This window comes from Eucyclogobius newberryi, unplaced genomic scaffold, assembly GCF_026437365.1.
Source record: "Eucyclogobius newberryi isolate DKJ021-1_F unplaced genomic scaffold, fEucNew1.0.hap1 SCAF_7, whole genome shotgun sequence".
Lineage (NCBI taxonomy): Eukaryota > Metazoa > Chordata > Actinopteri > Gobiiformes > Gobiidae > Eucyclogobius > Eucyclogobius newberryi.
In genome coordinates this window covers 2073622-2087896 of record NW_027316389.1, presented here as the reverse complement: position 1 = coordinate 2087896, position 14275 = coordinate 2073622, and the positions used below count along the sequence as shown (strand labels likewise).

Genomic DNA, 14275 nt, shown 5'->3' with positions numbered 1-14275 from the left:
TGTGTGACCACACCCATCATGTGACCACACCCATCATGTGACCACACCCTTCATGTGACCACACCCATTGTGTGACCACACCCATCATGTGACCACACCCATCATGAGACCACACCCATCATGAGACCACACCCATCATGAGACCACACCCATCATGAGACCACACCCATTGTGTGACCACACCCATCATGTGACCACACCCATTGTGTGACCACACCCATCATGTGACCACACCCTTCATGTGACCATACCCATTGTGTGACCACACCCATCATGTGACCACACCCATCATGAGACCACACCCATCATGAGACCACACCCATCATGTGACCACACCCCACATGTGACCACACCCCACACACCCATCATGTGACCACACCCATCATGAGACCACACCCATCATGTGACCACACCCATCATGTGACCACACCCATCATGTGACCACACCCCAGATGTGACCACACCCCACATGTGACCACACCCATCATGTGACCACACCCCACATGTGACCACACCCGACATGAGACCACACCCCACATGTGACCACACCCCACATGTGACCACACCCATCATGTGACCACACCCCACATGTGACCACACCCCACATGTGACCACACCCATCATGTGACCACACCCCACATGTGACCACACCCGACATGAGACCACACCCCACATGTGACCACACCCCACATGTGACCACACCCCACATGAGACCACACCCCACACGCCCACATGTGACCACACCCCACATGAGACCACACCCCACATGTGACCACACCCCACATGAGACCACACCCCACATGTGACCACACGCCACATGTGACCACACCCCACATGTGACCACACCCACATGTGACCACACGCCACTTGAGGCCACACCCCACATGTGACCACACCCCACATGAGACCACACCCCACACGTGACCACACCCCACACGTGACCACACCCCACATGTGACCACACCCCACATGTAACCACACCCCACATGTGACCACACGCCACTTGAGACCACACCCCACATGTGACCACACGCCACTTGAGACCACACCCCACATGAGACCACACCCCACATGTGACCACACCCCACATGAGACCACACCCCACATGTGACCACATGCCACATGTGACCACACCCCACATGAGACCACACCCCACACGTGACCACACCCCACATGTGACCACACGCCACTTGAGACCACACCCCACATGTAACCACACCCCACATGTGACCACACCCCACATGAGACCACACCCCACATGTGACCACACGCCACTTGAGACCACACCCCACTTGAGACCACACCCCACATGAGACCACACCCCATATGAGAGCTTGTGCTTTCACCTGTCTTGTGCTCTCACCTGTCTTGAGCCTTCACCTGTCTTGACTGTTCATGTGTTTCCAGACGACTCGACGCGTGTCAAACTGTCGTACACGGACGATGACCCCAGCTCTGACTACATAAACGCCAGTTACATCCCCGTGAGTCTCTGCGGCGCACGAAGTGTCTGAATGTGTTTGCGGCTAATGTCCCTCTGCTCGTCGCACTCCAGGGCTATAACTTCCGTCGAGAGTACATCGCGACTCAGGGGCCTCTGCCTGGGACCAAAGACGACTTCTGGAGGATGGTCTGGGAGCAGAACGTGCACAACGTCGTCATGGTGACGCAGTGTGTGGAGAAGGGGCGGGTCAGTTTGGATCACCTCATATTAAAGTCCTCTGGGCGCCCCGGAGGACACGCCCCCTGGAGGACGTTCTCATGTGACACGCCCCCTGGAGGACGCTCTCATGTGACACGCCCCCTGGAGGACGCTCTCACATGTGACACGCCCCCTGGAGGACGCTCTCTCATGTGACACGCCCCCTGGAGGCAGTCTCACATGTGACACGCCCCCTGGAGGACGCTCTCTCATGTGACACGCCCCCTGGAGGACGCTCTCATGTGACACGCCCCCTGGAGGACGCTCTCACATGTGACACGCCCCCTGGAGGACGCTCTCTCATGTGACACGCTCCCTGGAGGACGCTCTCACATGTGACACGCCCCCTGGAGGACGCTCTCTCATGTGACACGCCCCCTGGAGGACGCTCTCACATGTGACACGCCCCCTGGAGGACGCTCTCACATGTGACACGCCCCCTGGAGGACGCTCTCACATGTGACACGCCCCCTGGAGGACGCTCTCACCTGTGACACGCCCCCTGGAGGACGCTCTCACATGTGACACGCCCCCTGGAGGACGCTCTCACATGTGACACGCCCCCTGGAGGACGCTCTCACCTGTGACACGCCCCCTGGAGGACGCTCTCACATGTGACACGCCCCCTGGAGGACACTCTCACATGTGACACGCCCCCTGGAGGACGCTCTCACATGTGACACGCCCCCTGGAGGACGCTCTCACATGTGACACGCCCCCTGGAGGACGCTCTCACATGTGACACGCCCCCTGGAGGACTTCATCATGTTGTGTTTCCAGGTGAAGTGTGACCTCTACTGGCCGCGGGACCAGGAGCCGCTTTACTACGGAGACTTGATCGTCCAGATGAACTCTGAGTCTGTGCTGCCGGAGTGGACCATCCGAGAGTTCAGGATCTGCAGCGTAAGAGCCACACAAGACCTGGTTTAGTCCTGGTTTAGTCCTGGTTTAGACCTGGTTTAGACCTGGTTTAGTCCTGGTTTAGACCTGGTTTTTGACCTGGTTTAGTCCTGGTTTAGTCCTGGTTTAGTCCTGGTTTAGACCTGGTTTAGTCCTGGTTTAGACCTGGTTTAGTCCTGGTTTAGTCCTGGTTTAGACCTGGTTTAGACCTGGTTTAGTCCTAGTTTGGTCCTGGTATAGTCCTGGTTTAGTCCTGGTTTAGTCCTGGTTTAGTCCTGGTTTAGACCTGGTTTAGTCCTGGTTTAGTCCTGGTTTAGTCCTGGTTTAGACCTGGTTTAGTCCTGGTTCAGTCCTGCTCTGGTTTCAGGAGGACCAGTTGGGGCCCTCGAGGGCCCTCAGACAGTTCCATTACACTGTTTGGCCGGATCATGGAGTCCCAGAGACGACCCAGAGCCTGGTCCAGTTCGTCCGGACTGTGAGGGACTATGTGAACCGGAGCCCGGGGTCTGGACCCACTGTCGTCCACTGCAGGTGAGACCGGGGCCCCCAAGGTTCTGAAGGAGTAGTATTTGCAGTTGTATTTGTAGTAGTATTTGTAGTAGTAGTTGTAGTTGTATTTGTAGCAGTATTTGTAGTAGTATTTGCGGTAGTATTTGCAGCAGTATTTGTTGTAGAATTTGCAGTAGTATTTGCAGTTGTATTTGTAGTAGTATTTGTAGTAGTATTTGTAGTAGTATTTATAGTAGTATTTGCAGTTTTATTTGTAGTAGTATTTGTAGTTGTATTTGTAGCAGTATTTGTAGTAGTATTTGCGGTAGTATTTGCAGTAGTATTTGCAGTAGTACTTGCAGTAGTATAAGTATGTGTACTGTGCAGTGCTGGAGTGGGACTTGCAGTAGTATTTGCAGTAGTACTTGCAGTAGTATAAATATGTGTACTGTGCAATGCTGGAGTGGGACTTGCAGTAGTATTTGCTGTAGTACTTGCAGTAGTACTTGCAATAGTACTTGCAGTAGTATTTGCCGCAGTACTTGCAGTAGTACTTGCAGTAGTATATGATGTGGTACTTGCAGTAGTACTTGCAGTAGTACTTGCAGTAGTACTTGCAGTAGTACTTGCAGCAGTACTTGCAGTAGTACTTGCAGTAGTACTTGCAGTAGTATAAGTACATGTGTATATTTCAAATATACACATGTACTTATACTACTGCAAGTACTACTGCAAGTACTACTGCAAATACTACTGCAAGTACTACTGCAAGTACTGCTGCAAGTACTACTGCAAGTACTGCTGCAAATAGTACTGCAAATACTACTGCAAGTACTACTGCAAGTACTGCTGCAAGTACTACTGCAAGTCCCACGCCAACACTGCAAATATAATATTTGCAGTGTTGGCGTGGGCAGTAGTAGTATAAGTACTTGTGTATTTGCAGTAGTAGTATAAGTACATGTGTATTTGCAGTAGTAGTATAAGTCATGTGTATTTGCAGTAGTAGTATAAGTACATGTGTATTTGCAGTAGTAGTATAAGTACATGTGTATTTGCAGTAGTAGTATAAGTACATGTGTATTTGCAGTAGTAGTAGTTTAAGTACTTGTGTATTTGCAGTAGTAGTATAAGTACATGTGTATTTGCAGTAGTAGTATAAGTACATGTGTATTTGCAGTAGTAGTATAAGTACATGTGTATTTGCAGGTGTAGTATAAGTACATGTGTATTTGCAGTAGTAGTATAAGTACATGTGTGTTTGCAGTATAAGTACATGTGTATTTGCAGTATAAGTACATGTGTATGTGCAGTATAAGTACTTGTGTATTTGCAGTATAAGTACATGTGTGTTTGCAATATAAGTATATGTGTATTTGCAGTATAAGAACATGTGTATTTGCAGTATAAGTACTTGTGTATTTGCAGTATAAGTACATGTGTATTTGCAGTATAAGTACTTGTGTATTTGCAGTATAAATGTACATGTGTATTTGCAGTATAAGTACATGTGTATTTGCAGTATAAGTACATGTGTATTTGCAGTATAAGTACTTGTGTATAGTAGTAGTATAAGTACGTGTGTATTTGCATTAGTAGTATAAGTACATGTGTATTTGCAGTAGTAGTATAAGTACATGTGTATTTGCAGTATAAGTACTTGTGTATTTGCAGTATAAGTACATGTGTATTTGCAGTATAAGTACTTGTGTATTTGCAGTATAAGTACATGTGTATTTGCAGTAGCAGTATAAGTACATGTGTATTTGCAGTATAATTACTTGTGTATTTGCAGTATAAGTACATGTGTTTTTGCAGTATAAGTACTTGTGTATTTGCAGTAGTAGTATAAGTACTTGTGTGTTTGCAGTAGTAGTATAAGTACTTGTGTATTTGCAGTAGTATAAGTACATGTGTATTTGCAGTAGTAGTATAAGTACATGTGTATTTGCAGTAGTAGTATAAGTACATGTGTATTTGCAGTAGGATAAGTACATGTGTATTTGCAGTAGTAGTATAAGTACATGTGTATTTGCAGTAGTAGTATAAGTACTTGTGTATTTGCAGTAGTAGTATAAGTACATGTGTATTTGCAGTAGTAGTATAAGTACATGTGTGTTTGCAGTATAAGTACATGTGTATTTGCAGTATAAGTACATGTGTATGTGCAGTATAAGTACTTGTGTATTTGCAGTAGTAGTATAAGTACTTGTGTATTTGCAGTAGTATAAGTACATGTGTATTTGCAGTAGTAGTATAAGTACATGTGTATTTGCAGTAGTAGTATAAGTACATGTGTATTTGCAGTAGTAGTATAAGTACATGTGTATTTGCAGTAGTAGTATAAGTACATGTGTATTTGCAGTAGTAGTATAAGTACATGTGTATTTGCAGTAGTAGTATAAGTACATGTGTATTTGCAGTAGTAGTATAAGTACATGTGTATTTGCAGTAGTAGTATAAGTACTTGCGTATTTGCAGTAGTAGTATAAGTACATGTGTATTTGCAGTATAAGTATATGTGTGTTTGCAGTATAAGTACATGTGTATTTGCAGTATAAGTACATGTGTATGTGCAGTATAAGTACTTGTGTATTTGCAGTATAAGTACATGTGTGTTTGCAGTATATGTACATGTGTGTTTGCAGTATAAGTACATGTGTATTTGCAGTATAAGTACATGTGTATTTGCAGTATAAGTACTTGTGTATTTGCAGTATAAGTACATGTGTATTTGCAGTAGTAGTATAAGTACATGTGTATTTGCAGTAGTAGTATAAGTACATGTGTATTTGCAGTAGTAGTATAAGTACATGTGTATTTGCAGTAGTAGTATAAGTACATGTGTATTTGCAGTAGTAGTATAAGTACATGTGTATTTGCAGTAGTAGTATAAGTACATGTGTATTTGCAGTAGTAGTATAAGTACTTGCGTATTTGCAGTAGTAGTATAAGTACATGTGTATTTGCAGTATAAGTATATGTGTGTTTGCAGTATAAGTACATGTGTATTTGCAGTATAAGTACATGTGTATGTGCAGTATAAGTACTTGTGTATTTGCAGTATAAGTACATGTGTGTTTGCAGTATATGTACATGTGTGTTTGCAGTATAAGTACATGTGTATTTGCAGTATAAGTACATGTGTATTTGCAGTATAAGTACTTGTGTATTTGCAGTATAAGTACATGTGTATTTGCAGTATAAGTACATGTGTATTTGCAGTATAAGTACATGTGTATTTGCAGTATAAGTACTTGTGTATTTGCAGTAGTAGTATAAGTACGTGTGTATTTGCAGTAGTAGTATAAGTACATGTGTATTTGCAGTAGTAGTATAAGTACATGTGTATTTGCAGTATAAGTACTTGTCTATTTGCAGTGTAAGTACATGTGTATTTGCAGTATAAGTACTTGTGTATTTGCAGTATAAGTACATGTGTATTTGCAGTATAAGTACTTGTGTATTTGCAGTATAAGTACATGTGTATTTGCAGTATAAGTACATGTGTATTTGCAGTAGCAGTATAAGTACATGTGTATTTGCAGCATAAGTACATGTGTTTTTGCAGTATAAGTACTTGTGTATTTGCAGTAGTAGTATAAGTACTTGTGTATTTGCAGTAGTATAAGTACATGTGTATTTGCAGTAGTAGTATAAGTACATGTGTATTTGCAGTAGTAGTATAAGTACATGTGTATTTGCAGTAGTATAAGTACGTGTGTATTTACAGTAGTAGTATAAGTACATGTGTATTTGCAGTATAAGTACATGTGTATTTGCAGTATAAGTACATGTGTATTTGCAGTATAAGTACATGTGTATTTGCAGTATAAGTACATGTGTATTTGCAGTAGTAGTATAAGTATATGTGTATTTGCAATATAAGTACATGTGTATTTGCAGTATAAGTACATGTGTATTTGCAGTATAAGTACATGTGTATTTGCAGTATAAGTACATGTGTATTTGCAGTATAAGTACTTGTGTATTTGCAGTAGTAGTATAAGTACGTGTGTATTTGCAGTAGTAGTATAAGTACATGTGTATTTGCAGTAGTAGTATAAGTACATGTGTATTTGCAGTATAAGTACTTGTGTATTTGCAGTATAAGTACATGTGTATTTGCAGTATAAGTACATGTGTATTTGCAGTATATGTACATGTGTATTTGCAGTATAAGTACTTGTGTATTTGCAGTAGTAGTATAAGTACGTGTGTATTTGCAGTAGTAGTATAAGTACATGTGTATTTGCAGTAGTAGTATAAGTACATGTGTATTTGCAGTATAAGTACTTGTGTATTTGCAGTATAAGTACTTGTGTATTTGCAGTATAAGTACATGTGTATTTGCAGTAGCAGTATAAGTACATGTGTATTTGCAGTATAATTACTTGTGTATTTGCAGTATAAGTACATATGTATTTGCAGTATAAGTACATGTGTTTTTGCAGTATAAGTACTTGTGTATTTGCAGTAGTAGTATAAGTACTTGTGTATTTGCAGTAGTATAAGTACATGTGTATTTGCAGTAGTAGTATAAGTACATGTGTATTTGCAGTAGTAGTTTAAGTACATGTGTATTTGCAGTAGTAGTATAAGTACATGTGTATTTGCAGTAGTAGTATAAGTACTTGTGTATTTGCAGTAGTAGTATAAGTACTTGTGTATTTGCAGTTGTAGTATAAGTACATGTGTATTTGCAGTAGTAGTATAAGTACATGTGTGTTTGCAGTATAAGTACATGTGTATTTGCAGTATAAGTACATGTGTATGTGCAGTATAAGTACTTTTGTACTTGCAGTATAAGTACATGTGTGTTTGCAGTATAAGTACATGTGTATTTGCAGTATAAGTACATGTGTTTTTGCAGTATAAGTACTTGTGTATTTGCAGTATAAGTACATGTGTATTTGCAGTATAAGTACTTGTGTATTTGCAGTATAAGTACATGTGTGTTTGCAGTATAAGTACATGTGTGTTTGCAGTATAAGTACATGTGTATTTGCAGTATAAGTACTTGTGTATTTGCAGTATAAGTGCATGTGTATTTGCAGTATAAGTACTTGTGTATTTGCAGTATAAGTACTTGTGTATTTGCAGTATAAGTACATGTGTATTTGCAGTATAAGTACTTGTGTATTTGCAGTATAAGTACTTGTGTATTTGCAGTATAAGTACATGTGTATTTGCAGTATAAGTACTTGTGTATTTGCAGTATAAGTACTTGTGTATTTGCAGTGTAAGTACTTGTGTATTTGCAGTATAAGTACATGTGTATTTGCAGTATAAGTACATGTGTATTTGCAGTATAAGTACTTGTGTATTTGCAGTATAAGTACTTGTGTATTTGCAGTATAAGTACTTGTGTATTTGCAGTATAAGTACATGTGTATTTGCAGTATAAGTACTTGTGTATTTGCAGTATAAGTACATGTGTATTTGCAGTATAAGTACATGTGTATTTGCAGTATAAGTACTTGTGTATTTGCAGTATAAGTACATGTGTATTTGCAGTATAAGTACTTGTGTATTTGCAGTATAAGTACTTGTGTATTTGCAGTATAAGTACATGTGTATTTGCAGTATAAGTACTTGTGTATTTGCAGTGTAAGTACTTGTGTATTTGCAGTATAAGTACATGTGTATTTGCAGTATAAGTACATGTGTATTTGCAGTATAAGTACTTGTGTATTTGCAGTATAAGTACATGTGTATTTGCAGTATAAGTACTTGTGTATTTGCAGTATAAGTACATGTGTATTTGCAGTATAAGTACTTGTGTATTTGCAGTATAAGTACTTGTGTATTTGCAGTATAAGTACATGTGTATTTGCAGTATAAGTACTTGTGTATTTGCAGTGTAAGTACTTGTGTATTTGCAGTATAAGAACATGTGTATTTGCAGTATAAGTACATGTGTATTTGCAGTATAAGTACATGTGTATTTGCAGTATAAGTACTTGTGTATTTGCAGTATAAGTACATGTGTATTTGCAGTATAAGTACTTGTGTATTTGCAGTATAAGTACTTGTGTATTTGCAGTATAAGTACTTGTGTATTTGCAGTATAAGTACATGTGTATTTGCAGTATAAGTACTTGTGTATTTGCAGTATAAGTACATGTGTATTTGCAGTATAAGTACTTGTGTATTTGCAGTATAAGTACTTGTGTATTTGCAGTATAAGTACATGTGTATTTGCAGTATAAGTACTTGTGTATTTGCAGTATAAGTACTTGTGTATTTGCAGTATAAGTACATGTGTATTTGCAGTATAAGTACTTGTGTATTTGCAGTATAAGTACTTGTGTATTTGCAGTATAAGTACTTGTGTATTTGCAGTATAAGTACATGTGTATTTGCAGTATAAGTACTTGTGTATTTGCAGTATAAGTACTTGTGTATTTGCAGTATAAGTACTTGTGTATTTGCAGTATAAGTACTTGTGTATTTGCAGTATAAGTACTTGTGTATTTGCAGTGCTGGTGTGGGACGCACTGGGACCTTCGTGGTTCTGGACAGAGTTCTTCAGGAGCTCGACTCAGACGCTGTCGACATTTACGGATGTGTTCAGGACCTGAGACAGCACCGGAGTCACATGGTCCAGACTGAGGTCAGAGCAGGACCAGGACCAGGACTGAGGCCAGGACCAGGACCAGGACCAGGACCAGGACTGAGGCCAGGACCAGGACCAGGACCAGGACCAGGACCAGGACCAGGACCAGGACTGAGGCCAGGACCAGGACCAGCACCAGGACTGAGGCCAGGACCAGGACCAGGACCAGGACTGAGGCCAGGACCAGGACCAGGACCAGGACCAGGACCAGAGCCAGGACCAGGACTGAGGCCAGGACCAGGACCAGGACCAGGACTGAGGCCAGGACCAGGACCAGAGCCAGGACCAGGACTGAGGCCAGGACCAGGACCAGGACCAGGACCAGGACCAGGACCAGGACCAGGACCAGGACCAGGACCAGGACCAGGACTGAGGCCAGGACCAGGACCAGGACCAGGACCAGGACCAGGACCAGGACCAGGACTGAGGCCAGGACCAGGACCAGGACCAGGACTGAGGCCAGGACCAGGACCAGAGCCAGGACCAGGACCAAGACCAGGACCAGGACCAGAGCCAGGACCAGGACCAGGACCAGGACCAGGACTGAGGCCAGGACCAGGACCAGGACCAGAGCCAGGACCAGGACCAAGACCAAGACCAAGACCAAGACCAAGACCAAGACCAAGACCAAGACCAAGACCAAGACCAAGACCAAGACCAAGACCAGGACCAGGACCAGAGCCAGGATCAGGACCAGGACCAGGATCAGGATCAGGATCAGGACCAGGATCAGGATCAGGATCAGGACCAGGACCAGGACCAGGACCAGGACCAGGACCAGGACCAGGACCAGGACCAGGACCAGGACCAGAGCCAAGACCAGGACCAGGACCAGGACCAGGACCAGGACCAGAGCCAGAGCCAGGACCAGGACTGAGGCCAGGACCAGGACCAGGACCAGGACTGAGGCCAGGACCAGGACTGAGGCCAGGACCAGGACCAGCACCAGGACTGAGGCCAGGACCAGGACCAGGACCAGGACCAGAGCCAGGACCAGGACTGAGGCCAGGACCAGGACCAGCACCAGGACTGAGGCCAGGACCAGGACCAGAGCCAGGACCAGGACTGAGGCCAGGACCAGGACCAGGACCAGGACCAGGACCAGGACCAGGACCAGAGCCAGGACCAGGACTGAGGCCAGGACCAGGACCAGGACCAGGACCAGGACCAGGACCAGGACCAGGACCAGGACCAGGACCAGGACTGAGGCCAGGACCAGGACCAGAGCCAGGACCAGGACCAAGACCAGGACCAGGACCAAGACCAGGACCAGGACCAGGACCAGGACCAGGACTGAGGCCAGGACCAGGACCAGGACCAGGACCAGGACCAGGACCAGAGCCAAGACCAGGACCAGGACCAGGACCAGGACTGAGGCCAGGACCAGGACCAGGACCAGGACCAGGACCAAGACCAAGACCAAGACCAAGACCAAGACCAAGACCAAGACCAAGACCAAGACCAAGACCAAGACCAAGACCAAGACCAAGACCAAGACCAAGACCAGGACCAGGACCAGGACAAGAGCCAGGATCAGGACCAGGATCAGGATCAGGACCAGGACCAGGACCAGGACCAGGACCAGGACCAGGACCAGGACCAGGACCAGAGCCAGGATCAGGACCAGGACCAGGACCAGGACCAGGACCAGGACCAGGACTCAGACTAACCCGATGTTCTGTTCCAGGTCCAGTACTCGTACCTCCATCAGTGCGTGAGAGACGTTCTTCGAGCTCGAAAACTCAGAGAACAAGAAAACGTTCTGTGTCCGATCTACGAGAACGTTCACTACAGTCCACAACGAGGCAAGGACTAAACCAGGACTAAACCCGGACTGAACCAGGACTAAACCAGGACTAAACCAGGTCTAAACCAGAACTAAACCAGGACTAAACCAGGACTAAACCAGCACTAAACCAGGACTAAACCAGGACTAAACCAGGACTAAACCAGGTCTAAACCAGGACTAAACCAGGACTAAACCCGGACTGAACCAGGACTAAACCAGGACTAAACCAGGTCTAAACCAGAACTAAACCAGGACTAAACCAGGACTAAACCAGGTCTAAACCAGAACTAAACCAGGACTAAACCAGGACTGAACCAGGACTAAACCAGGACTGAACTAGGTCTAAACCAGGACTAAACCAGGTCTAAACCAGGACTAAACCAGGACTAAACCAGGACTAAACCAGGTCTAAACCAGGACTAAACCAGGACTAAACCCGGACTGAACCAGGACTAAACCAGGACTAAACCAGGTCTAAACCAGAACTAAACCAGGACTAAACCAGGACTAAACCAGCACTAAACCAGGACTAAACCAGGACTAAACCAGGACTAAACCAGGTCTAAACCAGGACTAAACCAGGACTAAACCCGGACTGAACCAGGACTAAACCAGGACTAAACCAGGTCTAAACCAGAACTAAACCAGGACTAAACCAGGACTAAACCAGGTCTAAACCAGAACTAAACCAGGACTAAACCAGGACTGAACCAGGACTAAACCAGGACTAAACCAGGTCTAAACCAGAACTAAACCAGGACTAAACCAGGACTAAACCAGGTCTAAACCAGAACTAAACCAGGACTAAACCAGGACTGAACCAGGACTAAACCAGGACTGAACTAGGTCTAAACCAGGACTAAACCAGGACTAAACCAGGACTAAACCAGGACTAAACCAGGACTAAACCAGGTCTAAACCAGGACTAAACCAGGACTAAACCAGGTCTAAACCAGGTCTCATCTTCTTCTCTTTTCTCACAGAAGTGCTTTGTACCAGACGCTGAAGACTCACTGTCGCTTCCTGCTGGAAACATGTGGAAACACATTTTTCTATATTTTATTTCAAAAACAAAATATGATATTTATGTTACTGAATGTTTCAACAGAATTGTACATAAACCCAAAGTATTACATGTTTTGTATATAATCTGTACTATATATCTATATCTATATCTATTTATATATGAAAAGTATACTTTTGTACATTGCACAAATACATTATTGATAAACTGACTTTGTGTTCATGAATCAAGACTAAACCAGTTCTAAACCTAAGACCCTAAGACTGAACCTAAGACGTAAGACCCTAGGAACTAAGACTGAACCTAAGACGTAAGACCCTAGGAACTAAGACTGAACCTAAGACGTAAGACCCTAGGAACTAAGACTGAACCTAAGACGTAAGACCCTAGGAACTAAGACTGAACCTAAGACGTAAGACCCTAGGAACTAAGACTGAACCTAAGACGTAAGACCCTAGGAACTAAGACTGAACCTAAGACGTAAGACCCTAGGAACTAAGACCTTAAGACTGAACCTAAGACGTAAGACCCTAGGAACTAAGACCTAAGACCCTAAGACTGAACCTAAGACGTAAGACCCTAGGAACTAAGACCTTAAGGCTGAACCTAAGACGTAAGACCCTAGGAACTAAGACCTTAAGACTGAACCTAAGACGTAAGACCCTAGGAACTAAGACCTAAGACCCTAAGACTGAACCTAAGACGTAAGACCCTAGGAACTAAGACCCTAAGACTGAACCTAAGACGTAAGACCCTAGGAACTAAGACCTTAAGGCTGAACCTAAGACGTAAGACCCTAGGAACTAAGACCTTAAGGCTGAACCTAAGACGTAAGACCCTAGGAACTAAGACCTTAAGAACTAAGACCTAAGACCTTAAGACTCAACCTAAGACGTGAGACCCTAGGAACTAAGACCCTAAGAATTAAGACCTAAGACCCAAGCCACTAAGAACTAAGAACCTAAGACGTAAGACCCTAGGAACTAAGACCTAAGACCCTAAGAACTAAGACCCTTAGACCCAAGACACTAAGAACTAAGACCCCAAGACTGAACCTAAGACGTAAGACCCTAAGAACTAAGACCCCAAGACTGAACCTAAGACGTAAGACCCTAGGAACTAAGACCCTAAGACTGAACCTAAGACGTAAGACACTAAGAACTAAGACCCCAAGACTGAACCTAAGACGTAAGACCCTAAGAACTAAGACCCTAAGACTGAACCTAAGACGTAAGACCCTAGGAACTAAGACCCTAAGAACTAAGACCCTAAGACCAAGTCCAAATCTCCTGCACCACCCCTGATCACCAGCAGAGGGCCGGTGGTTTGTCACATAAAGACTGGTCCTGCTGGGACTGGCTCGCACCACCAGGGGGCCCCACACCACCGCTTGAGAATGACTGAACCTCCCCGTTTCTAAAGCCCGAGTGTAACACGAAGTGAGCGTCCTCCAGGGGGCGCTGTGCTCAGAATGTGACAGTAAAACAACAGCTTTTCATTTATTTTGAAAGAGAAATACAAAGTAACATTTCTGCATTTGCTCCTGAGGAAACCCTGAAGTATCGAGGGTTCTTTTAGACCCGTTTATGGTCATTTTATGGTCCTTTTATGGTCCTTTTAGGTGGTGTTTCAGGTGTAAACAGGCGTGGGACGTGCCCTGCTCCTGAGTCATGTGTGTGGGAGTTTGACTGTTATTTCACAAGAGGAAAAGACACTGAGTCAGCACCAGATCAGCAGCGAGGCTTATACTTC

General features: G+C 44.0%; 1 protein-coding gene across 1 annotated transcript in view; it reads left to right on the top strand.

The window, feature by feature from the left end:
• Positions 1-11526, top strand: part of LOC140349284 (receptor-type tyrosine-protein phosphatase beta-like) — a 140920-nt gene extending 129394 nt beyond the window's left edge. Inside the window, exons 27-32 of the mRNA XM_072435560.1 lie at positions 1408-1484; positions 1556-1690; positions 2483-2605; positions 2970-3133; positions 9575-9707; positions 11398-11526. Of these exons, the coding sequence (XP_072291661.1) occupies positions 1408-1484; positions 1556-1690; positions 2483-2605; positions 2970-3133; positions 9575-9707; positions 11398-11526 (761 nt within the window). The remainder of the gene's footprint in view (positions 1-1407; positions 1485-1555; positions 1691-2482; positions 2606-2969; positions 3134-9574; positions 9708-11397) is intronic.
• The last annotated feature ends 2749 nt before the right edge of the window (positions 11527-14275 follow it).